Source organism: Physella acuta, unplaced genomic scaffold (assembly GCF_028476545.2).
Source record: "Physella acuta isolate Inbredline_101_S28 unplaced genomic scaffold, ASM2847654v3 ptg000623l, whole genome shotgun sequence".
NCBI lineage: Eukaryota > Metazoa > Mollusca > Gastropoda > Physidae > Physella > Physella acuta.
In genome coordinates this window covers 316975-343006 of record NW_026732142.1, presented here as the reverse complement: position 1 = coordinate 343006, position 26032 = coordinate 316975, and the positions used below count along the sequence as shown (strand labels likewise).

General features: G+C 38.5%; 1 protein-coding gene across 1 annotated transcript; it reads left to right on the top strand.

The window, feature by feature from the left end:
• The first annotated feature begins 6842 nt into the window (after positions 1 to 6842).
• Positions 6843 to 25815, top strand: LOC131948116 (homeobox protein Nkx-2.2-like). The gene is made up of 2 exons (XM_059309633.1): positions 6843 to 8009; positions 23136 to 25815. The coding sequence occupies exons 1-2, from the start codon at positions 7676 to 7678 to the stop codon at positions 23972 to 23974; spliced, it is 1173 nt and encodes a 390-aa protein (XP_059165616.1). The 5' UTR covers positions 6843 to 7675; the 3' UTR covers positions 23975 to 25815.
• The last annotated feature ends 217 nt before the right edge of the window (positions 25816 to 26032 follow it).

Sequence of the window (26032 nt, the reverse complement as noted above, 5' to 3'; positions counted from 1 at the left end):
CTATTTGACGTCAAGGCCGACTGTAGAATGCGACATCTGTCCTGGTAGTAGCGGGTTCGGTACCCGTCTCGACATTGAAAACGTCGTTCTAATTTTATTTTTTCAGCGCTTCACTCGATCCTAGCTGGTCAGCAGTGGGAAATCCTACCTCAAGCCACATGGCTATATATATATATATATATATATATATATATATATATATATATATATATATATATATATATATATATATATATATATATATATATATTTATTTATTTATGTATTTATTTATTTATTTATTTATTTATTTAAAGAGTGAGAAGGGGGGGGGGGGGAGAGACCCGATGCAAAAGACAAAAGTTTAAGGCGGGGAGCTTTGTTGTTAATCAGTTTCACCACTAGATATTAAATATATGTATATTATGTTTAACATTACGACCTTGTTTTACTAGTAATCTCGAAAAAAACATTATTCATTAACTTTTCATATGAACGCTGATTTAACGTTTGGCTTTGATGTTACCATTAGCCTCTACATTATAACATGACAATGAACAGCTTTTTAAAAAAAATAACCTCGAAATTGTTTGCAAAACCGAACGAAAATAGCATGGCTGCTAATATCGTCCCTTTAGCGACCATAGTTAAATTTCTTATCTTGGAAAGGGCGATAACAATGGCCCGACCAAGGTATTTCCTGTGGCATTATCTTCCCCTGGCAAATCAGCTGACCTGACCTGAGTGTGGGCATTGAGTGTTTAAAAAACTAGGACACGTGACAAGAAGTGGCCAGGTATAGCCAGGATCCAGGTATGACAATAATCCAGGTGTGACAATAATCCAGGTGTGACAATGATCCAGGTGTGACAATGATCCATGTATGACCAGAGACAACATATGACAACGATCCAGGTATGACAAGAGACAAGGTATGACAATAATCCAGGTATAACTAAAGAAAAGGTATGACAATGATCCAGCTATGACCAAAGACATGGTAAGACTAAGATCCAGCCATGAATAGGATCCAGGTATGACTAGAATCCAGCTATGAATATGATCCAGGTATGACTAAAGACAAGGTATGACAATGATCCAGGTATGACAATGATCCAGGTATGACCAAAGAAAAGGCATGACAATGATCCAGGTATGACTAAAGACAAGGTCTGACAATGATCCAGGTATGACAATGATCCAGGTATGACCAAAGAAAAGGCATGACAATGATCCAGGTATGACAATGATCCAGGTATGACCAAAGAAAAGGCATGACAATGATCCAGGTATGACAATGATCCAGGTATGACAATGATCCAGGTATGACCAAAAAAAAGGCATGACAATGATCCAGGTATGACAATGATCCAGGTATGACAATGATCCAGGTATGACAATGATCCAGGTATGTCTAGAATCCAGCTATGAATATGATCCAGGTATGACAATGATCCAGGTATGACAATGATCCAGGTATGACAATGATCCAGGTATGACAATGATCCAGGTATGACCATGATCCAGGTATATCTAGAATCCAGGTATGACAATGATCCAGGTATGACAATGATCCAGGTATGATAATGATCCAGGTGTGACAATGATCCAGGTATGACAATGATCCAGGTATGACAATGATCCAGGTATATCTAGAATCCAGGTATGACAATGATCCAGGTATGACAATGATCCAGGTATATCTAGAATCCAGGTATGACAATGATCCAGGTATGACAATGATCCAGGTATGATAATGATCCAGGTGTGACAATGATCCAGGTGTGACAATGATCCAGGTATGACAATGATCCAGGTGTGACAATGATCCAGGTATGACAATGATCCAGGTGTGACAATGATCCAGGTATGACAATGATCCAGGTATGACAATGATCCAGGTGTGACAATGATCCAGGTATGACAATGATCCAGGTGTGACAATGATCCAGGTATGACAATGATCCAGGTATATCTAGAATCCAGGTATGACAATGATCCAGGTATGACAATGATCCAGGTATGATAATGATCCAGGTGTGACAATGATCCAGGTGTGACAATGATCCAGGTATGACAATGATCCAGGTGTGACAATGATCCAGGTATGACAATGATCCAGGTGTGACAATGATCCAGGTGTGACAATGATCCAGGTATGACAATGATCCAGGTGTGACAATGATCCAGGTATGACAATGATCCAGGTGTGACAATGATCCAGGTATGACAATGATCCAGGTGTGACAATGATCCAGGTGTGACAATGATCCAGGTATGACAATGATCCAGGTGTGACAATGATCCAGGTATGACAATGATCCAGGTGTGACAATGATCCAGGTGTGACAATGATCCAGGTATATCTAGAATCCAGGTATGACAATGATCCAGGTATGACAATGATCCAGGTATATCTAGAATCCAGGTATGACAATGATCCAGGTATGACAATGATCCAGGTATGATAATGATCCAGGTGTGACAATGATCCAGGTGTGACAATGATCCAGGTATGACAATGATCCAGGTGTGACAATGATCCAGGTATGACAATGATCCAGGTGTGACAATGATCCAGGTATGACAATGATCCAGGTATGACAATGATCCAGGTGTGACAATGATCCAGGTATGACAATGATCCAGGTGTGACAATGATCCAGGTATGACTAGGATCCAGGTGTGACCAACAGAGACAAGGTATGACCATGATCTTTCTGTGACTTTGATGTAATGCTTTAATAGTTACTAAGTCCTCATATGATACCTGTAAATTCGGCACGTCGACATCACGCAGTACCTGTCTCTTTCACTGACATCATGCTGTACCCGTGACTCCTACACCATCCTGCCTCCTACCACTGACTGTCATCAGCAAGCACCAGACACCCCCCCCCTATAAGAGACTACAACACTTCCCACTGCCAACATTTCTCTCTATCCTCTGGCACCATCTCCAGAGCTCCTGTCAGACAATCATTGATCCAGATAAAGCACACGTCATCACACTCAAACCCCATCTCTTCTCTCGCAACTCTAAGTAGAAAATATTATCTTTGAGTACCCCCGGGCTTGACTTGAGTACCCCCGGGCGCGGCACGCCCTCCACCGCCCCCTCAAGGCTGAAGCGGTCCCCACTCGAGGTGTTGGATTATCATAATGCTGCCATCCAGAGCACAAGTGAGTTTGTGCAGAGTGAGATTGTGCAGTTATCTGGATCACTCTGGCACTTGAAAATGGAAGGCTTAAAAAAACGAAGTGGTTTCTATCTTGAAGATTTGTTTGTGACGTTCACGAGATTTTAAAACGCTTTTAAAACGTAAAATAACTTTTCAATCCTTGAATAAACAATGTCCAACCACGCATAAATGTACGTACAATTGTTGGTTATTTACATATTAAAACCCAAATAGGTTTTGTTTTTAAGAATTTTAATTCCAAGACGCCTTAAGAAAAATGGTATTTCAAATCTAGCGTGAGAAAGTAAAGCTTTTTTTTTTTTAAAAAAAGCGTTACTAAAGAATACTTGAATAATTTTAAAAATCTGATTAAACATAATTTGTATGTTTATCAGTCATGGTGACATACTAGACATAGCATCCTTCTTTCTAAAAACTTACTACTAGATTTTGTCTAGCAGTCTGTAAAATACAGTGTATGTCAAAGAATGCTATCACGATAAAATACAGTATAAGACATAGAATGCTATCACGATAAAATACAGTACTGTACAGAGAATGTTATCACTTGATGAAATACAATATAGGACAGAGAATGCTATCAATTGATGAAATACAGTATAGTTACTGGCAGTAGTCTTTAGCCTTGATTAACTCCAAAAGCCTCGATATCACCTGATGTAGAGACGCCACCGCCTTATAAGTTGCAAGAAGATTATGTCAACTCGCGCTTTACTTGCTTCAATATCACCAGCCTCTTTATCAGATGGATGTAGAATCTACTAGAGGCATTAGATCTCTGAGATTTCGTCGGATTTAGAGAGCTCCTCGATATTTGGGAACTTATCTTTTGTCCGATTGTTCAGGGTTTTATCCACTGGAGATCGCTCATCATCGTCATCATTTTTCCTTTTCGTTCCTAGAGGAGCATAAGCCCACAACCACCCCCAAATGGTGATACAGTCTACAGGTCTTACCTCTACGCTTGCTAGCAAGGTGAATCAGTGTTGTTTAGGGTAATGGCGAGTAATCCCGTCTGTTTTTTTATGTAACTCTACATTTCTCTCGCAAAGGTGTGTATATAACAATGCATGTATAATATTGTTATAGCTTCGACACCTTCCGCGTATTTTATTCAGTAAAAAACTTATCTGCGATTGTTCCTTGCCTCACTTCATTTGATTTAAGAAAATAAGTTTTTAAACTTATTCAGACGTATTCAGATTTCCCTACCAATTACAATTTTGTTTCAAATTAAGTTTAGTGTTTGGATTTCTGTCTAATGGTCACGGTTAAGCCATTGGCATGCTAATCCCAAGTACCAAATAGTGTTAGTCGACTCTCTGTCCGGTGATGAACAAGGAAATCGACAAGCTGTTAAAAAGTAAGGAGTAGTAAAGGATAATATTGAACACGTTTAAAACATATCCCGACTTCATTGCTAACTTTATGAAAAAAAAAACTGTTTTTATCTTTACTATTCAAAAGCTTCTGATGAAATGTACTTTCCGTATCGTTAAGATGTAAAATTATAATGATCAAACTTTAGTATAGTACTAGCAACAACTTCAATGCAGTACCTCTAATAACAGACACTACCCACCTTACGCTTGTGTACAGTTGCAGTCAGTTATCAGACAGCACACAGCTGTTGTCCTGTATTAGCTAGCACTTCTGAGCCTGAACTAGCACCGTACGGTACTGAAGTTCACGACAGCCTGATCTAGCCACGTACGTCACTGGAGCATAAGACATCCCTCTTCATACTTCATCCACACTTCCATCCCTTTAGCTCTACAGCCCATATAGAGCATTGACCTGCGTCACCACCATTTTCTCAAACTGTTTACAAACTCCAGCTCTCCCCTGATCGCTCACATGTCGAGTAAATATTTGTCTCAAAGACAGGACAGGTAGAAACAACTTTGCTTTGTGTTCTAATAGCTGGAGCAGCTTATGGGATTTTTAATTTATTGTAAGGTATTTGATTATTGTAAAAGTCTCCACATATCACTGTCTAATCCAGCCAAGCTCTGGTTACATAGAACTTTTAGGACATCAAAACTACAGATGAAATGTGAAATATAAAAAAGAACGTTTTTAAATAAGGTATAATTAAAAATGACAATTATGCAAACGTTTTGTCAACTTTTGATAGTGCAACAGTATGACCAAATGTTTTCCCCTGATATGTCGGGGGCTTGTTTGCCCCGAGCCACCCCCTAGATCCGCCCATGCCAGTATTAAATAGAACGGAGTTCCTGTCCCTTTTTTTTTGGGATGCTAAAAGCTATGTGAAGAACTGTTGGTCTTTTAGCTTTCCTTTCTGTATTTAACTAGCTGTAAGACTTGGTGCCATATTCCTTATCCTTACATATTGTCTGTAGTATTTTGGTATCAACTTAATAACGCCGATCTAACAGTAAAAAATTAACTTAGGTTCAATTATACATTGATAATGGTGTGATAATGCTAGTACTAATGACAGTACTACCCCCAGCCGCTTTGGATTCCCCAATCTTCTTCTTCTTCGTTCTTAATTTTGGTGTTGGAAGATATTCCCTCCATCACAATTAAGTGTACGTGTCAACTGGTTATGCGCAGTGTTTCTTCCAGACTTTTTCTCCGGGGGGGGGGGGATGGCTGACACTGTTAAAAGTATATATATTTTATATGAATTCCATTCCGTTCGGCGTGCCCGGAAGAAACACTGGTTATGCGCCATATAGGCCGTTGACGCCGATTTCAGCCTGTTTCAGTTGTTGGATTTCGGAGCTGTCTCTCCAAGTGGGGGGGGGGGGGGAGTTGCTGATTGCTGTCCCCAGCTATCGAGCCTTATCTTCAAGAGGGTTCGAACTCGAGACTTATCGGTTTTGCAACAATGAGCTCTACTCGACCACGGCGACCCCCGCTTACCTATTGAAAGTCGGGTTACATTCAGAGATGGATGGACTCTGAGAAATCCTAGACTCCAGCCCCCGACTTTTGGGTTAGCAGTCATCAACTCTACCACCCGACCACGCCGCCCCTCTATGTAATTCAAATATCTTTGTTTGATCACTCAACACTTTTTGTATATATGTGTGTGTGATTTCTCTCCCCTCATCCCCTGGAGTGACAAGCCTTTTCTAGCCCATCTCTCCCTCATTCCCCACCCCCGTCCTGCCTCAAACCTCTGTCCCCCCACTGTCACCGAGCAGCTGTCACTCACCATCAGGCCCGTCCTGGGCCGCTACTCCCCGCACAACGCCAACCAACAGCCTTACACGCGGCGACCAATCAGAGACGAGGACACAAAAGTGATTCGGTGTCTGTGCGATGCGCTGATTGGTGTTTCTCAATGACAGGACGTGGTCGTCTGGGATTAGTGGGCGTGGCTTGAACTCATTCAACCATAACATTTATTTGTAACGTTCCTCGTAAAAAAAATTAAATCGTACTAAAATATTTTTAAGACTTCTATTTGCCAGCCTAACTGACATTAGACCTAGCGCGCTAAAAAAAATCGTTCGGCCCCACCCCCTTCCACGTTTTTTTTTTCTTCTCTCTCTCGTCTGGTCGACTCGGCCTGTCAAACGGCAGACGACAAACGCCTCGTGTCAACTGGAATCAAAGCCTGGCGCTAGAGTTGACGAAAAGCCAGCGTTAAGTCGGGACCGGGTAGACTTGGAGGATTGGCGCTCAAGTGATTGTGCCTCGGTCGTCATCTTCAGTGGACTACTCCAGACTTTCATGCCGTCATCTTAGACTTTTCGGCTACTCCAAAAATTTTCAGGATCGCAAACAAGGAAAAGATAATCCTCGATTTTTTTTCTCTACTTCAACGAAATATCCGAAGGAGAGACGATCAGTATTTACATTTTTTTCAACACACGCGGTGATTAATTTATCAGTCGTGGGAGAAAACGGGTACCGAATAAAAAAAAATTCCATTAAAACAGGATTAAAGATAGTGTAGAATCGCGTGCGAGGATTTTCGAGAAAGGATTCGGCGTGATTTTTTTAAATCACCATTATTAAAATTTGTGTTGCGATTTGTTTAAATCCCTGCCGATTGATTTATATAAATAGGTGATCGGGATTGATTGTTTTAGATTGTGTGATTGTTAACGGTGTGATTTCTGAGACTGTCGATGATCGTAGACGGAGGAAGGAACAAGTTTTAGGAGCTGAACAAACTTTGACAATGTTCATATTTCTTCGGTAAACTGAATTATTTCGGCCAATTAGTATGTAGGGTAAATATTATCTAGACTCAAACTTTAACGTTTGAATATTTTTAAAATTTTAATTAATTTTATAATCAATTTGAGTCGTATTTTCAGCTTTGAGAGAAGGGAAGCCGAAAAATTACTTTGTAGAAAGTGAATTTTAGTTAAATTTATTTTTTAAAAATTTAAACCGGACAAAACGGAGTTCCAACACAAGCAGTACTTGCTGAAGTTTAAGAAGAAGAAAAGATAAAACATCCCAGTGTTTCGTCTTGTGATCTAGCCGGCCCCAAACAGACAGACATGGAATCGCCGTTTGAAATCGCCGCCGTCAGGGGCCACAGATTTTCCGTCAAAGACCTCCTGGACCTGCCGGAATCCAAGTCGGCAGCGGCACTCGTCTCGCCGCCCGGCAACACCTGCATGTCCCCACCCCAGGGGCTGCCTCACCCGCGCCCCATGCCTCACACTCACCCCGAGGGGTCGTTGGACCTTCGGCAGGGGCGTCTCCACATCCCCATGCCCGGGGGTCTGTCGCACCGGGAGACCGACGTGTCGGCCCTACAGCACTCGTACTACGACACCGACAACCCCTACACAAGATGGCTGCATAACAATGAAAACATCCACTACGGCCGTAAGTCCACATTTTTTTTCCTGGTGTTTTGTTAAGTAACATATCTGCTTTCATAACTAGAAACCTCTACATATACTAATATGATTGCAGGTTACATTAATTGGTGCCAATATCTTCTTGTATCTACTCATAAAATTAACGAATGATTTAACCATAAATATTAACAAGTTGTAATAACGGTTGTTTTTGTTTTACGTCCCCGTTACATGGTGCATAAGCCCCCCCCCCATTTGTTTTATTTACATTTCAAGAATTCAGTAGACAACGAAAGCTGAACCCTAACTACAAGACGCTAACTAATCTAACATTAGCAGTTGCCTTAAACCTTTCATTATATGCAATAACGAGAAGATGAAATATAATGCTAACCATAAAACTCTAACTTATCTAACATTCTCCACTGCTTTTAAAACCTGAGCTTAAACCAACTTTTAAATTAAGTAAATGAATGTTACAAGCTAGATGAGAACACGAAAATGTTTTCACTTCTCTTAGAGGCAGTATCTCAGTAGAAAACATGGCGCTATGTCACACATGGGTCGCGTCATAACGTCCACATAACTTAAACCCTTACCACATTCTGTTCATACAAAAACTATCGCGTCATAGCTACCACATAATTTAAACCCTAACCGCTTTCTGATCATCTTTAAACACTCATACAAAACCAATTGACTAAAATATAACAGCGCCGGAAACACAGTTTGTTAACATGGAATCTTACTAGCCTTTACCGATTTAACCCACTAGGGAGCGTAATCAAACGTATCAAATTAGGTAGCCTACTTCAATTTTTAGCATTACTAAAAGGATATTAATTATTATTAAAAAATATTACAAAAAGAATAATATCTTTCTTTTAACAAAATTAAACGCAAAACTCTATTCTCTGAAATGTGAACTGCTAAAATTAGAATAATGTTGGTTCTTATGTGTTGGGAAATGGGGTAAGCATACCGATTTTATTTGTAGATTTAGGGTTAAGACTACATTCATAAGGCATAACATTGCAAGACTTTTGTATTCTTAGATTGGAGAATTAAAATGAAAGAAATAGTATCATTTATGCTCATTCCGTTAACTGTGTTTTGAATCTAGTATTTGGAGAGTTGCGTATGTCATTTTTAACAATTAAAACAGTTTTTAGAAAACAAAGAAATGTCGATAAATTAAGATCAAGCCAGCGTTAGCCGAGGTACAGTTATTGTTCTAATATTGCACCTTCAACAACCAAGCATTATTGGAGAAATAAGGCAAGCTTAATGAATGTCCGAGCGATGTGTTAATTATCTTAGGGGATGTTACTCTAGCTATAGAACTCAGGTGATGTTAGTTGTATTTTCCTTTATGAGACCGGTAATAGTGAATATCACATTGTTCATGTGGTAAGTCAGTAGGGCTGATCTGTCTTGAGATATCACGGTCTAGAACAGGACATGTATGGTCTGACTAGTTTAAAACTGGGTGGTTTATTTTCTATTAATTTTTTGTTAAAAAGCGTGGTCGAATGGTAGAGTATTCGACTGTTAGCCCGAAGGTCTAAAGTTCGGACCACAGTTCGAACTCCGTCTTCCTGGACGTCACTGAGTCCACCCAGCTCTGGTGGGTACCTGACTTACGTTATGGAAACAAAAGGCGGCTGGGCATAATACCGACCACACTATTCCCTTGTATGCCGAGGTCATTGAAACAGATGAACTTTACTTCGTCTGTCCCATGTGTCTTGGGCACGAACAGGAAAAGATGAGGATGAATCCAAAAACAAAACAGATTTAGTACAACTGTGAGTAAAATAAGGAGCATGATATTTTATATACAGCAAGACATTTTCCCATACAGAATAAGTCATATGACTTTATTCAGTAGCCTCACTCGGCGGGGGTGGGGATACACTTCGCAACGGGTGACACTTCTTAGAGGGTGACACCTAATCGAAAAAAAACAATAATTCCCTTTTCTAACCTGACGGTCTACTGGGGCAAGTGAAGTAGATAAAGTGTTCAGCACAATACCCAGCCGCCTTTACTTTCCCTAACGTGAGCCAGGTATCTATTAGAGCTGGGTGGACTCGGGGAGGGTCTACTGAAATTCGAACACGTCATCCCATTAAATCGAGAAAGAGTAAGTAGAATAATTATATAGTAGGTGGGGGTGACATTAAACCAAAAATGCTAAATTGTCGGAGGCGCGTGGGTTGACGCCCTCAGTTGTAACGTACCGGGTGACCCGATCTAGTGACGACACTGACTTCAAACAATTTTAGAGTTTTTAAGCAACATTTTCTCTGTTCACTGTAAGTCTAAGCCTATGTTAGGTTTACATGATTTTTTTTCCTTAAAAGCGGCATTTGTTGATTCGCTTCAAACAGCATTCATACCTTGACATTAATCTATGCAACATTTCTTTTTCTCGAAATTTAGTAACAATCTGTTCTTGAAATTTACTACCTTTGTGTTTAGTTTTTAAAATTTACTAATATTTTATTTTAAAATGTTTAACTTTCCTTTTTTTATTTTACAAATGTAGAAAAATAATATAAGGACCGTCGGTAGATATCAAGCCATTAATTTTTCCCTTAGCCAAAAAATATCTATGCAACCTATATTGTGTAAGCTCATTTGTAAGTAATAGTAAGGGGAAAGTTTAGCATACCACGAAATATTTGTGTTAAAATGTATTGTGATCAATGACGTTAGATTAATTTACTCCCCCCCCCCCCCATTGATGAGCTATGCCAGACCAACATATACCCCAGCATAACAAACAGCTGAGTTTTTAAACATGCGACAAGATAATTAAACCTAAGTAGCCGCGTGGGATAGAATCGCAATCGCATGATTGGAAAACGGCTTTTGAACACCAAATAACAATAATAACACAAACTTATTGACTAATGGTCGAAACTCATCATTGATGTTTCCTATAAATAATTTCATTAATGGTCACATGAAGGACTTGGCATTGCGACAGGACGTGGCATAAAAAAATTAACATTGATGTTTCAACGCCCTTGCAAGTAGAGGGGACTAGCCATTCTTAAAGGCCAGTGTCAATTCAGTTAAACAAAATCCCAGGATAAATTCGTATTATGAGCATGTAATTCCTTTAAAAAGTGAACGAAAGAGCCCAGTGCTAAAAGTACTTAAGTCACATTTTTATGAAAATCAAACCAAGCATTGATCGTTATTCCTCTAGATTAACTTTATCTTATAAACAAATAGTGATACTGAAGAATTTATTTAATTTGCTCTTCCAAAGAAACAAATAATATAAAAACGTACTGTTTCATAGTAGATTTTAATCTTTGAACTAATTTTTCTCAAAATGTTGTTTTTGTGACTTAAGTACTTTTAGCACTAAGGTCTTTGCACTTACTTAGTACAGAAAATGTTTAAAACAAAAATGTTTTTTTAACATAATTTAATGGCGTTTAACTTGGTAGATGGGACCGCGTAATCGGATGGTAGAGCATACGTTTGCTAGCCTGGAAGTCTCGAGGTCGAATAACGGGTACTCACGTTATGGTAAGTAAAGGCGGCTGGTAATAGTGCCGAGGTGACTGAAACAGGTGAACTCTACTTCACCTACCACACGTCCCTCAGGCTCAAAAAATAACTTACTTGGTATAGCGACAGCTGTCACTTGTGTTCAATAACAATCACATCTTCATTAATAATTAACTCATCTTGGTGAGCTAGAGAAAGACGCGCCATAGAAAGATATGTATGAACACATACACTCGTATGATTTAATATATGGAAGTAAGATAGGGCGAACTTCAGTGATGTTCTTTGACTCATGATAGAAGTTTTGTTTACACAACAATTGTTAAACGTTGCACGGTTGTTGATATAACAATTGGTAAACTATACAGGGTTGTTTATATAATTATTGGTAAACTTTGTATATATCATGGTATTTTGAGCGTAGTGTAGTGGGGGGTGGGGTGGATATTTGGCGGGAAAATGGTGATACACAGGATGATTGTGGTGAGACAAAAGTGTGACAGTAGTGAGACTACAGTGAGAGTATTGGTCTGACTGGTTATGTTTGAGAGGAAAGGTGGTGGGTGGGGGAGGAGAGGAGAGATGTCCCTGGCATCACACTTTGCTGATATCCCCTCAGCCCCTATAAAGAAAATGTATCCTTTTACCAGTTTTACCGTTTGGAAAATTTAGCAATGATAAAAAAAATACCGCTTATATAATTTAAATCTTATATTAATTATAATTATACATCAAGTTGAAACTCCCCTCCCCCACCGGCTAATAAATGTACATGCCAAGATTAATTGTATGTTATAAGTTTATAAACCAAATCTCTAGCGATAAATGAATAAATTAATGAATTAACGTCTTCGCTTATGTCCTTGCTAATGTTCAAAGATACGGGGTAGTTGACTATAAGAAAACCTAGTACAGTTAAGTTGTCCGTTTGAAGACCTAAATAAATGGGAACAAACCTTTTAATTATAAATATGAAACTATCTGATACATTCACTTGTGAGCATTGTTTAGTTCAAAGTAAGCTGTTAACTGATTATTGTAATACCACATTTTTTCACGGAGTTAAAATTAAGTTATTTTTTTCCCCATACTTGGCTTTTTTCTTCTTTGCTAATAGCCATTAATTAACATCAGAAAAATATTTCCTTTGCCAAAAATGATTTAAACATTTCGAGATATCCGCGGAGGTTTGGTTTATTTAATTCGTGAAACTTCATTACTCTCTGAATTTTTACTAATTTAAAAAAAAAATTCAACAGTTCTTATACGAGTTATCAATATTTTCAAACTTCAGTGTATTTGCAAAATATTATTTAACTTAATTATAAAACCATCAACATACTGCATAGTTAAAATATCATTAAACCCACATCGCCAGGTTCCAAAACTTAATCAAGCACACTAATTACCACTTGTACAGCAAGCTATTACGTAAAATAATTATTCTTACTCTCTATTTACAAAATCTAAACACATTTTACAGAGGTAACTCCTCAATTTAACCCATCCGACATATAATATAAAGCGACCATTTATGGATACATAAAGACATATGGAAGTCAGTCTTACATTAATCATTGTTCTCTGTGTCCATTACATATAATTACCACTTATGACTTGTTGTAATTCGTATTTCACACACATATTACAACTACAAGACTAATTAGCAGAGCACTTAATTGTTTTATAACTGTAAAATAAAAAAATAAAACATAATAATTTAAGCAAACAATACACTTTCATGGAATCAAAATTTTTCTATACACTTCTGAAAATAAGTTTTGTTGGATAATAAACACAAATAAAATAAGGCTTTATTTTTGTACGATAGGACCCGATATTTGTGACAGTGCCCTATTTCTATGTATGTGTCGAAATATTTATGTGTCGGCCCTATTTCTGTGTGATGTGGATAAAAATATACTTGACATGGCCCAATTTCTGTGTGATATGGCCTGACATCGGAGTAATATTGCCCCGGGTATATGTTATTAGGCCCGACATATGTACAACATACCCACATATTGACAGGAATAGCTAGGCTACATATCCTAAACCATAATACGCGACTTCGATTATCACCGAATGTTTTAGAATCATGCACATATTACATAACACCAAACTTTATTTTACCCACCCATGTAACGTTACGCAACATAGGATTGTTTATATTTTTGAAAAGTTATTCTATTGTAAAATCTCTGGTTGCGGAGGGTGGGGGGAGTAAATAATTGACTATTGACTGTTGACGATGTAAAAGTTAAAGGTTAAAAACAGTACATTAGATATTTACAATTGTGTACGGCTCATAACAGAACACTTTTCTGGCAGTGTAACTTCGCTAATTCACTCATCAAATTTTAACACATGAATTCAACATTCATTTTATTTACTGACTTACCAAACGTCATTATACTCACTCGCCAGCTTCATTTCATTCACTCACAAAACATCATTTGATTCAATCACCAAACATCATTCACTCACCAAACTTCATTCACTCCCTAAACTTCATTCATTCACTAAACTTCATTCACTCACAAAACATCATTTGATTCAATCACCAAACTTCATTCACTCACCAAACTTCATTCACTCACCAAACTGCATTCAATCACCAAACTTCATTCACTCACCAAACTTCATTCACTCACCAAACTTCATTCACTCACCAAACTGCATTCGCTCACCAAACTTCATTCACTCACCAAACTTCATTCACTCCAAAAATTTCATTCACTCACCAAACTTCATTCACTCCCTAAACTTCATTCATTCACTAAACTTCATTCACTCAGCAAACATCATTTGATTGAATCACCACACTTAATTCACTGCCAAAACTTTATTGACTCATCAAACTCCATTCACTCCCTAAACTTCATTCATTCACTCACCAAATATCATTTGATTAAATCACCAAACTTCATTCATTCCCTAAACTTCATTCATTCACTCACTAAACTTCATATATTCACTCACTAAACTTCATTTACTCACCAAACGTCATTTGATTTAATCACCAAACTTCATTCACTCACCAAACTTCATTCATTCACTCACCAAATATTATTTGATTAAATCACCAAACTTCATTCATTCCCTAAACTTCATTCACTCACCAAACTTCATTCATTCCCTAAACTTCATTCATTCACTCACTAAACTTCATATATTCACTCACCAAACTTCATTCACTACCCAAACTTTATTCATTCACCAAACATCATTTAATTCACTCACCAAACATTATTAGATTCACTCACAATACCACCGACACAAAACAAACCGTCGCCCCACTCGGCCTAATCCCATCAATAAAAATAAAAGCTTGTAAAACCTCACACCTCTGACACTATATTATAACTGCTGCTCACCTTCTCAATACGGACTTCCAGTTTTAACGCAGTTGTTATCAAGTCTTTGTTTTTTATTTAATTGCTTCACCGTGTTCCTTTCTCGCTACACTGTTTAATTATGTAATAAAACGATGTAATCAAATTGTGTAATTGTTTGGTCAGCGGGTCTTCCGCAAGGCACGCGGTTACAGCAATTAAATTTGTGTGACGTAGGGCATGGTACTTGACCCTTGTGGCAAGACCCGTGAAAAGACCCATGTTACCCATCGTATGATGCATGTAACAAGTGTCGCGAATAACCCATGTATCAAGACTCACGAAATGACCTACGTATCAAGACTCATGAAATTACCCACGTATCAAGACTCACGAAATGACCCACGTATCAAGACTCAGGAAATTGCCCACGTATAAAGACTCATGAAATTACCCACGTATCAAGACTCACGAAATGACCCACGTATAAAGACTCATGAAATGACCCATGTATCAAGACTCACGAAATGACCCATGTAACAAAACCCGTGAAATGACCCAACTAAAAACTCGCGTAAAATGACCCGTACAACCAGACCCGTAAAATGACCCATGTAACAACACCAATCGAACTGTATTTGTGTTTGTTCTCTCTCGCCCACCGGCCGAGTATGTTTGCCCACACCGATTATCCCGCCATGATCCAGCAGTTACTGATGTAGTTCTTTCCCCTGATAGTCAGGATCGATTCACGTGTTTCAGTGTCACCAGCACAATGGGTTTAATTTGCTCATCTTGTTTAACGCCATTGGATCATTTAACTCTGCCGGACTAGCGCACAGAATCGATACCAACCAAGAAAAAAAAAACTTCCAACCACACCTATAAAATATAAACAACGGTATTGGCGATTATAAACTAAATCTTTAAATAAACTTGGACATTTTAATTGTATGTTTCCACTTCGTCCCATATCTTTTCTGTATTGTGGTTCAATCGTCATTTGCCAATGGTGACACCAGACTTGCAGTGGCCAATGGTGACACACCAGACGTGCTGTGTCCAATGGTGACACACCAGACATGCTGTGTCTAGTGGTGACACACCAGACATGCTGTGTCTAGTGGTGACACACCAGACATGCTGTGTCCAATGGTGACAAACCAGACATGCTGTGTCTAGTGGTGAAACACTAGACATGCTGTGTCCAATGGTGACACACCAGACTTGCAGTATGCAATGGTGACACACCAGACATGCTGTGTTCAATGGTGACACAACAGACGTGCTGTGTCCAATGGTGACACACCAGACGAGCTGTGTCCAATGGTGACACACCAGACATGCTGTGTCCAATGGTGACACATTAGACGAGCTTTGTCCAATGGTGACACACCAGACTTACAGTTAATTTTACATGTTACTGAAATGTCGAGACAATATATTAGAACTCCCTAGAACTCGAAATTTGTTTAAAAAACGTTTGGGCCTACATTTCACATATCCTATGTTTTCGTTTTGGTCGTTTAATTTTACTATCCACTAGTGACTAGTTGCTAGCAAATGATGTATCTAGATCAAATTAATAGACTACTTATTCAATACACCACGAAAAATTATTTAATCCTATCCGCGTGGCTCTCCGTCATGCTTATGTTCCCGCCAAAACTACATACAATAAATGTCGGTTGATGGCGAGTAAATGGGCTATAATACACAACGCATATTAGCAACGAATAGCATTAAGTACACCCCATTAACTTCTTGAAAGTGGGAGTGATGTAATCTTTTGAGAGTACTGTCCCTTTAAATAGCTTTGCAAAATAAAGTTTACTTAATTAACTTTTTAGAAATGTCAACGTGTGTGAATAAATTTACTTTTCAAAACATTGTTTAACCAACAGTTCATCGTATTTTATAAATGTGTGTTAGTATTTGTGACTTTTCTATCATCTTTATTTCCTCTCAATATACGAACTGTATTTACACCTAACACATCAACACACATCAACAACAAAATCTTGCAAACAATGTTCGATCGAATTTTTTTTAGTTTAAAATACATTCCCACAGCTCTTTCGGCTCTGTCGACATTAGAACAAATCAATTAATATTTAATTAAATTAAACGAAAGCGAAGTTTAATACAACAAAACAATGTTGTCGGCGTTTTAAAAAGGTAATGAATGTAAACATTGCATTAACGGGATATTTTTTGACACAAACATTAGTTTATTAGCGGAGTTCCTGGTTTCAATAAAATACTGGGATAAAAAATATTTATTTTTTTTGGACACAACGGGCAAATAAAACAAAAATTTCATGTTTAATTTAGCTTTTAAAGTTGTGATTAATTTTGTGTTTTTCATTCAAACATGTGAATCTGGTAAGATTGTTTTAAGAAAAGCATTATGTTGTATGAGGGGGGGGGGGCAACGGGTAGAGCTTGAGAATAAGAATCGGAACATCTCACGTTTGGTTCAGTGTTGTAGCTTACTTCTCGTTAGGCTACCTGATTCAAATTTCGACAGTTTTGTAAAGAACTACAGGCGACATAATACCTTTAAATGCCGAGATGAAATCAATTCTCCCATGTTCAACAACTATTTTTCTCTCATGTTCTACAACTACATTTTTTCTCGCATGTTCTATGGCAACTATTTTTCTCGAATGTTCTACAACACTATTTCTCGCATGTTCTACAACAATATTTCTCGCATTTTCTATAACAAAAATTTTTCTCGCATGTTCTACAACAACAATTTTCTCGCATGTTCTACAACAACAATTATTCTCGCATTTTCTATAACAACAATTTTTCTCGCATGTTCTATAACAACAATTTTTCTCGCGTGCTAAGACCAAACACCTAATTTTTTTAAAACTATATATATACGAGAAAAATGGCCCGTTGAGGAAGGATACACCGGGCGCTAGCTTGATAGTGCTGTCTCTTTTCTCTAAACTAAAACCAACCCACCCCCCCCACACACACCACCCCCACCCCACCCCACCCCACACACCACCCCCCACCCCCACCCCCCACCCCCCCACCCCCCACACACACCACCCCCTCCACACACCGCCCCCCCCACACACACCACCCCCCCCACCCCTCCACCCCCCCCCCCCAAAAAAAACATGCCTACCGTCCCATTCAACGAAATATAATTATATACTTTTTCCAGTGTCCGCCCCTTCCCCGAAAATTCTACCCCCCGCCCCCGAAAATTTCAAGTACCCCCACCCCTCTCTGGGGAGGAAAAAGTCTAAACTAAAACCACCCCACCCCCCCACACACACCACCCCCCACCCCCCACACACACCACCCCCCCACCCCCCCCCCCCCCACCCCCCCCCCCAAAAAAAAAAAACATGTCTACCGTCCCATTCAACGAAATATAATTATATACTTTTTCCAGTGTCCGCCCCCTACCCGAGGGGGGGGGGGGGGTGGGGGGGCTCAGACGTTCTTACGCGGGGGGTGGGGCTTCGCCCCTACCCGAAGAATTGTATGCAAGAAACTCTTCACGCAAACCATTAAGATTAGACAACATTTCCTTTTTATTCAATGTTAACGCGAAAATCAATGACGTCATATAACTTTGAGCACTCTCTGGGTTTGAGATTATTTTCTACTCTGTGCGCTAAATGTGTCGACGTCATATTTCGTTTTTCGAATTACTGTGCATGTTTTTAAATTGCTTGTGTTTTCTCTAGAGCGTTCTTGTCAGACAGAGCGTTCTTGTCAGATACACAGACAGCGAAACTATTATTATAGATAAAAACCAAGAGCAGAATAAAAAGCCAGCACTAAACGTTTGGCAGATTTTGTTGAACACCAAGTATTAAATCATCATACACAGACATTAAACATTTGGCAATTTTAAGTTGTTTTTTTTTATTTTGTCTTTTTAATTCGTTTTATACTCTATATGGAGGGGGTGTGAGATTTGTCGCGTGGGGGGGGGGGGGGGGAGATATGTGTTTCGGATCCAGATTGTTAACGTCACTCACACTAACTGGCCGTGTCTATCCTGATGATTGTTGACATCTAGACGTGTCTAGGTTGATGGTAGCGCTCAAATAGACCTGTCTTGCCCTCAGTATTGTGGACATCTAAATGTCTCAATGTTGAGACTGGTTAACTAATAGGCCTAAACGGATCATCTTCTCTCAGACGACAAGACTTCCTTCAGACGGTGACATTTGGCTGTCTTTGGTCTACATGAATAGCGATTGGAAGTAGCATTAGTAATGAAATAGTAATGTAGACATGAAGTATTATATCAATACCATAGGTGGACATAGGCACGTGATAAAGTCCCAGTCTCTGACCACCACCGCCCGGTTCCCAGTACATCTACAGTCAGTGGCGTAGGCAAGGGTGGGGGTGGTAGGAGGTTATAACCCTTCCCATGGACCCCTATATATATATATATATGTATATATATATATATATATATATATATATATATATATATATATATATATATATATATATATATATATATATATATATATATATATATATATATATATTGTATACATATGGAAAAATGTTTGAACCCCTCACATGACCAATACCTGGCGACGCCACTGTCTTCAGTAGCATCTAGATCTAGATAGTTGAAAGACCAGGCCGTTGAATGTATATTGAAAGAAAGAAATTCCGACACTGTTCATTTAACCTCGACCTGTGACCTGGTCATTAGCATTTCTGTTTTTCTTTTTAAACGTTCAACTCGTCGGACTCATTAATATTCATGAACCGTCGTTGGTGATTTGGCTTTTCAAAAAAATCAGTCATTCTCTTTTCTAAATCTTTTTAAAATCAAACCTCAATTATTTTTCTCAATACTAGAATTATACCAGAATTATAATCTTTTCTTCATAGCCATTAATAACTTAATAACCACACACGTACACAAAGGCTATATATATATATATATATATATATATATATATATATATATATATATATATATATATATATATATATATATATATAGATATATATATGTTAATGTAAAGTAAGTCTACTATATGACTAAGTTTATGTGTATGAAAAGCCCTGTCGATGAGAGGGCCCCATGTGCTCACACTAAACGCGTCCAGATCTCTTTCTTTCACTGACCTTACACAACGCACGCGCCATCTCACGCGACCAACTCTGAGCGCAATTTTTACTCAGCGCCGCTTTAACGCCGGCCAAGTCACGCGCCGCGCTGGACGGCAAACACGTGTTCAGATTGAAAGAGATCGATCGAACATGATCGACGACACTGCGGTCAGATGAATACAGTCGTTGGCTCCGCTCTCCCTCCCCTCCCCACCCCCCTCTTTTAAGCCGTGTGTCGATACACTGATAAAGGGAAGTAACAATGGCTGGCCAAAGGGACGCAACTTAACGCAGTTTTTTTTTTTCATCGGAAAAAAATAGGAGTCTTGTCATTTGGGTAATCGCGGCATATTGCTGTTTGAATAGTGGGCTGTAGTGATGCTGTTTGCTGTTGTCGATACCGTGTCCCTGTCTCTTATTATTGTGTTAAATGTTTAAGTTAAGGGTCATCAATAAACGACGTCACACTCGTAGAGGGGAGGAGGGGGGGGGGGTCGCAATTATGTGATGATTTATGACGAGGGTACCGGACTAAATGGAAGATTATGGTTGAGGCCCTATGCCCCATAAGGAGTAAAGAGGACTAAGTCGAGTGTGACGAAGGGAGGGAGTTCAGAAAGTGTGACGACATACTTTTTCAGATTCAAAAAGTAATGACTGGAAATGAAATTTAGCGGTTTTTATTTCTTAAATACTTTTTTTTTAAATGCATTTTAAATGATGAATATTCTCAATGTTGACCGAATTATATTAATACTATACCAAGTAATCATTTAAATAAAAAAAAAACTTCAATTTTGAGTGGGGTTATAGGCTGAGGTATGACGTCATTTTACAATGGGCACGTCCATTTGTAACGATATGTGACGAAATGGAGCGGTGCGGTCTGAACGCCCCAAAACGTGAGACGTCATTTACCCGTAAGCTTTGATCTCCCTAATAAAAGCTAATGTACACAGATATACGTGGTGTGCGAACTAGGGCCTGCATTTCTAAAAAGCCATTCTATAAATTATTTCCGCTAAAAATCCTATCGGTGACTGCACCGAAAGCTATTTTACACGGCTAAGTGGAGCATGCACTACATTGATCGTTTGTGTTTGGTTAAAGGTTCTAGTCAGTTTAATTTGGGGTTCACTAAATCGTTGGGTAACTTACGTGGTCAAGTAATTTGGGGTTCTCTAAATCGTTGATTGACTTACCTGGTAAATTAATTTGGGGTTCACTAAATCTTTGGTTAACTGGCCTGGTCAGATTCATTAGGGTTCACTAAATCTTTGGGTAACTTACGTGGTCAAGTAATTTGGGGTTCACTAAATCTTTGGGTAACTGGCCTGGTCAGTTTAATTTGGGGTTCACTAAATCTTTGGGTAACTTAACTGGTCAGTTTAATTTTGGGTTCACTAAATCTTTGGGTAACTTAGCTGGTCAGTTTAATTTGGGGTTCACTAAATCTTTGGGTAACTTACGTGGTCAGTTTAATTTGAGGTTCACTAAATCTTTAGGTAACTTACCTGGTCAGTTTAATTTGGGGTTCACTAAATCTTTGGGTAACTTACCTGGTCAGTTTAATTTGGGGTTCACTAAATCTTTAGGTAACTTACCTGGTCAGTTTAATTTGGGGTTCACTAAATCTTTGGGTAACTTACCTGGTCAGTTTAATTTGGGGTTCACTAAATCTTTGGGTAACTTACCTGGTCAGTTTAATTTGGGGTTCACTAAATCTTTGGGTAACTTAGCTGGTCAGTTTAATTTGGGGTTCACTAAATCTTTGGGTAACTTAGCTGGTCAGTTTAATTTGGGGTTCACTAAATCTTTGGGTAACTTAGCTGGTCAGTTTAATTTGGGGTTCACTAAATCTTTGGGTAACTTACCTGGTCAGTTTAATTTGGGGTTCACTGAATCTTTGGGTATCTTAGCTGGTAAGTTTAATTTGGGGTTCATTAACTCGTTGATTGACTATTTGTTTGGTTAACTACAACGGGGGTTGGCTATTTGTTGTTGTAGTTTTAGGTAGCACTTTGCTTTGTTTACCTTTATGTTGAGTAACCTGAGCTATAGGACAACTGGTGTTTTGTTTACCTTTATGTTGAGTAACCTGAGCTATAGGACAACTGGTGTTTTGTTTACCTTTATGTTAAGTAAACTGAGCTATAGGACAACTGGTGTTTTGTTTACCTTTATGTTAAGTAAACTGAGCTATAGGACAACTGGTGTTTTGTTTACCTTTATGTTAAGTAAACTGAGCTATAGGACAACTGGTGTTTTGTTTACCTTTATGTTAAGTAAACTGAGCTATAGGACAACTGGTGTTTTGTTTACCTTTATGTTAAGTAAACTGAGCTATAGGACAACTGGTGTTTTGTTTACCTTTATGTTAAGTAAACTGAGCTATAGTACATTTGGTGTTTTGTTTACCGTTATGTTAAGTACACTGAGCTATAGTACATTTGGTGTTTTGTTTACCTTTATGTTAAGTAACCTGGGCTATAGGACAACTATGGTTTACCTTTATGTTAAGTAACCTGGGCTATAGGACAACTGGTGTTACAAAAACACAAACGCCAGAAGCTCACGTTACAGTGTAAACAACGAAAAAAAAACGTCTAAAAAACTAAAAAACATTAAATCCCCCAACATTTCTACAGCCGAAATCAATAACTGAGAAAATCTGCGCTAATGTTACATTTAAAGCCCTTATCGACCAACACTCCCACGCTTGATATCACAGATTGTTTAAAGGCATATATATATATGATAGTTTAAAGACTATCAGCTCTAGTTGTAGTGGACGAAATAAGCACTCATCATATAATAATAACCAAAGATTGGTGTTTCGAGTGTGTTCTGTATTAATTTAAAACTACTTTAAGTCTTTCTATGGGAATTCTAATATGTAATTTCAGCCTAGAAGTAAAGGGTAGGCTACTAATCGTTTTATAAATACGTCACTTTAAATAAATAAATAAATAAATAAATAATAAAATATTTTTAAAAATTTAATAAAATTTATATATATATATATATATATATATATATATATATATATATATATATATATATATATATATATATATATATATGATTATAACATTTAAGTAACAAAGAATTGAGCATACAGCTTACTTCAAATAAACCCTAACGTTGTGTATCTTTACTTTCAGATCTAAACAGCATGGCGCCGTCCCACCCCCATCCGGCCAGTAACCCCAACAGCAACAGTCCCGTCAGCCACGAGCTCCACAGCGACGCCTCCCAGCACGACAACCGCAGCAGCAACGCCGCCACGCCCATCAAGGACTGCTACGACGACGACGACGACGACGATGACGACGACGACGACGATAAGAGCGGGGACGACAAGTCTAAGGTCAAGGACGCCGCCGACTCCCAGGGCGAGTCGGCGAACGGCGACCCGCCCAAGAAACGGAAGCGGCGGGTGCTCTTCTCCAAAGCCCAGACATACGAGCTGGAACGGCGGTTCCGGCAGCAGAGGTATCTCTCGGCGCCGGAACGGGAACACCTGGCCAGCATCATCCGGCTCACACCTGTCCAGGTGAAAATATGGTTCCAGAACCACCGGTATAAACTTAAAAGGTCCAGACAAGAAAAAGGTCTGGCGGATTTGAACCCGTTGCCTTCGCCTCGCCGTGTCGCCGTGCCGGTGTTGGTGAAAGACGGCATCCCTTGTCAGCGTCCCTCCATGGGCGGGTCCCTGAAGACCCCCGACCACCAGCACCACCTCTCCATGCAGTCGGGTATGTCCAACATGGGCATGGGGATGAACCACGGCGGGCTGAACCACATGAGCTCAGGGTACGGTCACATGGGCTCAAGCGTGGCCTCGACTTTAGCCAACTCCATGTCGATGAACATGAACATGAACATGAGCTGCTCGTACAACAACTCCATCGGGCACCTGAACGTGCCGAGCGTCAACAACATGAATGTGTTGCCCGGGTACAGCCACCCCCTTATGCAGCCGCAGGGGAGGTGGTGGTGATGAGACGCCGGTGTGGATGTGTGCGTGCATGCGTGAGCGAAAGGCAGAATGAGTGTCTAACTTAGCTGATCGAAACTGTAAAAAACATTGTACAGGAATTGTGTACAAAATAGTGTACAAAAAGGACAAAAAACCTACTCGTTTATAGAAGATACGTGTACAATAATGTGTATATATGTGTACAAGTTGCTTGTACACAATCTGAAGAGGGTGGATGTGTACTAAAGTATAAAATATGAACGATGATTTCTTTTTAAAACTTTTACTCGGTGTATTTGCGAGAACAATGCTAACTAGTTATAAGACATAATCATACATTATGTTTTACATCACACATACGTATAATATCTCCAACAAGATACATACTAATGATCAATTTAAAAGAATCATTTAAAATATTTGAATCACGACGTATGCAAACAATGTTTTGACGTTTTACTACATCAAACAAGATGTTTAAAAACGATGTTTGGATGTTTTCATAACGTGGTTTGGTGAATGGAAAACTAGTTTGGAAAAACAGAAAACATGTTTTGACGTAGAAAACAGTTTTGGACAAAGCTTATTGATACAAATAGAAATGATGCTTGGACAAACGGAAAGCATACTTGGGACAAAAAAAAGCATTCTTAGACAAATAGAAACGTGTTTGGACAAATAAAAAACGTGTTTGAACGAATTAAATCCAGTATGCTGATGACGTGTATAGCTTTACCTTTGCCAGCACTAAGCCACCAGCGAGCACTACGTCATCGATTCATGTGTACATCGGATGCCCAACTTGACTGCCAATACCTTTTGTCATCAACATTGTGCATACAAATGTATGTGTGTACTTTTTCATTATGTGTTAGTAAATAGTATACTCATGTATTAAATTTACTGTAAGACCGTCTATTTTTATGACGAATAAAATGTGTCTTGACTTTTTACGTAAGACATGAGTCTAAATTTAAAAAAAAACTGCTTTTAACACATAAAAAATAACAACCAAACTCTATAAATTTTAAAGAGTGATTTTCGGGTATAAAAATAGAAAAATACATTTGTTATTGATTAAGATGTTACTGATCAAATTACTTCGACACTGTGGTATCGAGCCAACAATACCCATGTGTACAGCTTCAGAAAAATTACCTCCAACCTTTAACCTTGTGAAGTCATTTTATCTTTACAAAATTCTTTTATTTTTAGTTTGCAGAGGTTAAATCGTCCATCCACGCTAAACTTATTTTGTTTAGCGGTTCCGAAAAGCAATAATACTACACCATCCATGCAGCAATACTACTACATCACCCATGCTACTCTCCTGCCTATATAAACAAAAATATTGTCAGACAATCGTCTTTATAACACTATATAACACTCCAATTAAGCGATTGCCTGTCACTTCAATAAAGTTACATTTTCCCTAAAGTTAGTACATTTGACATCGACGGTGTAAATTATATATCTTACAGAACACGTCGACTTAGATGCATTATTTTTCAATGTCTTAATGCATTTAAATGATGCACTAGACGTAACTGGCATGACAGAGGATTAAATGACAAAATGACAAATGACAAATACAATTGTTGGCGATGAATGCCTGATATAATGAAGCTGTTTCGAACATTTGAATTTGTTGATTTTTTTTTACTGATCAAAATAATGTTGATATTTCCTTAACGTCCACTTTGTATTGAATAACGATATACCTATTGTTTATTTTTCTTGTTAATTGATTGAGTGTATTGATTTTGATTGGTTACGAGCTGTTAACAATTAGTTTTTTAAATGTATAAAAGGAAAGATTTGAAAGAAACAAACAAAAAAAAAAGATTAACAAAAGAACAATAATTGCCATTTTATGTTGAATATAATCCAATATTTTGAACTGATTCTCGTGTTCTCTTGCTACGTGTAGATGAGGTTTATACGTGTATGTGATGGTGCTGCTGGGAGGTGAGGGGAAGGTTTAAATCTGACTCTTCAAATATTGTATAACATGTATGTTTATGTAGTGGCGGTTGTTATTTGATAGGGGGTGGTGGGGGAAGGGGTGTGTGTGGGAGG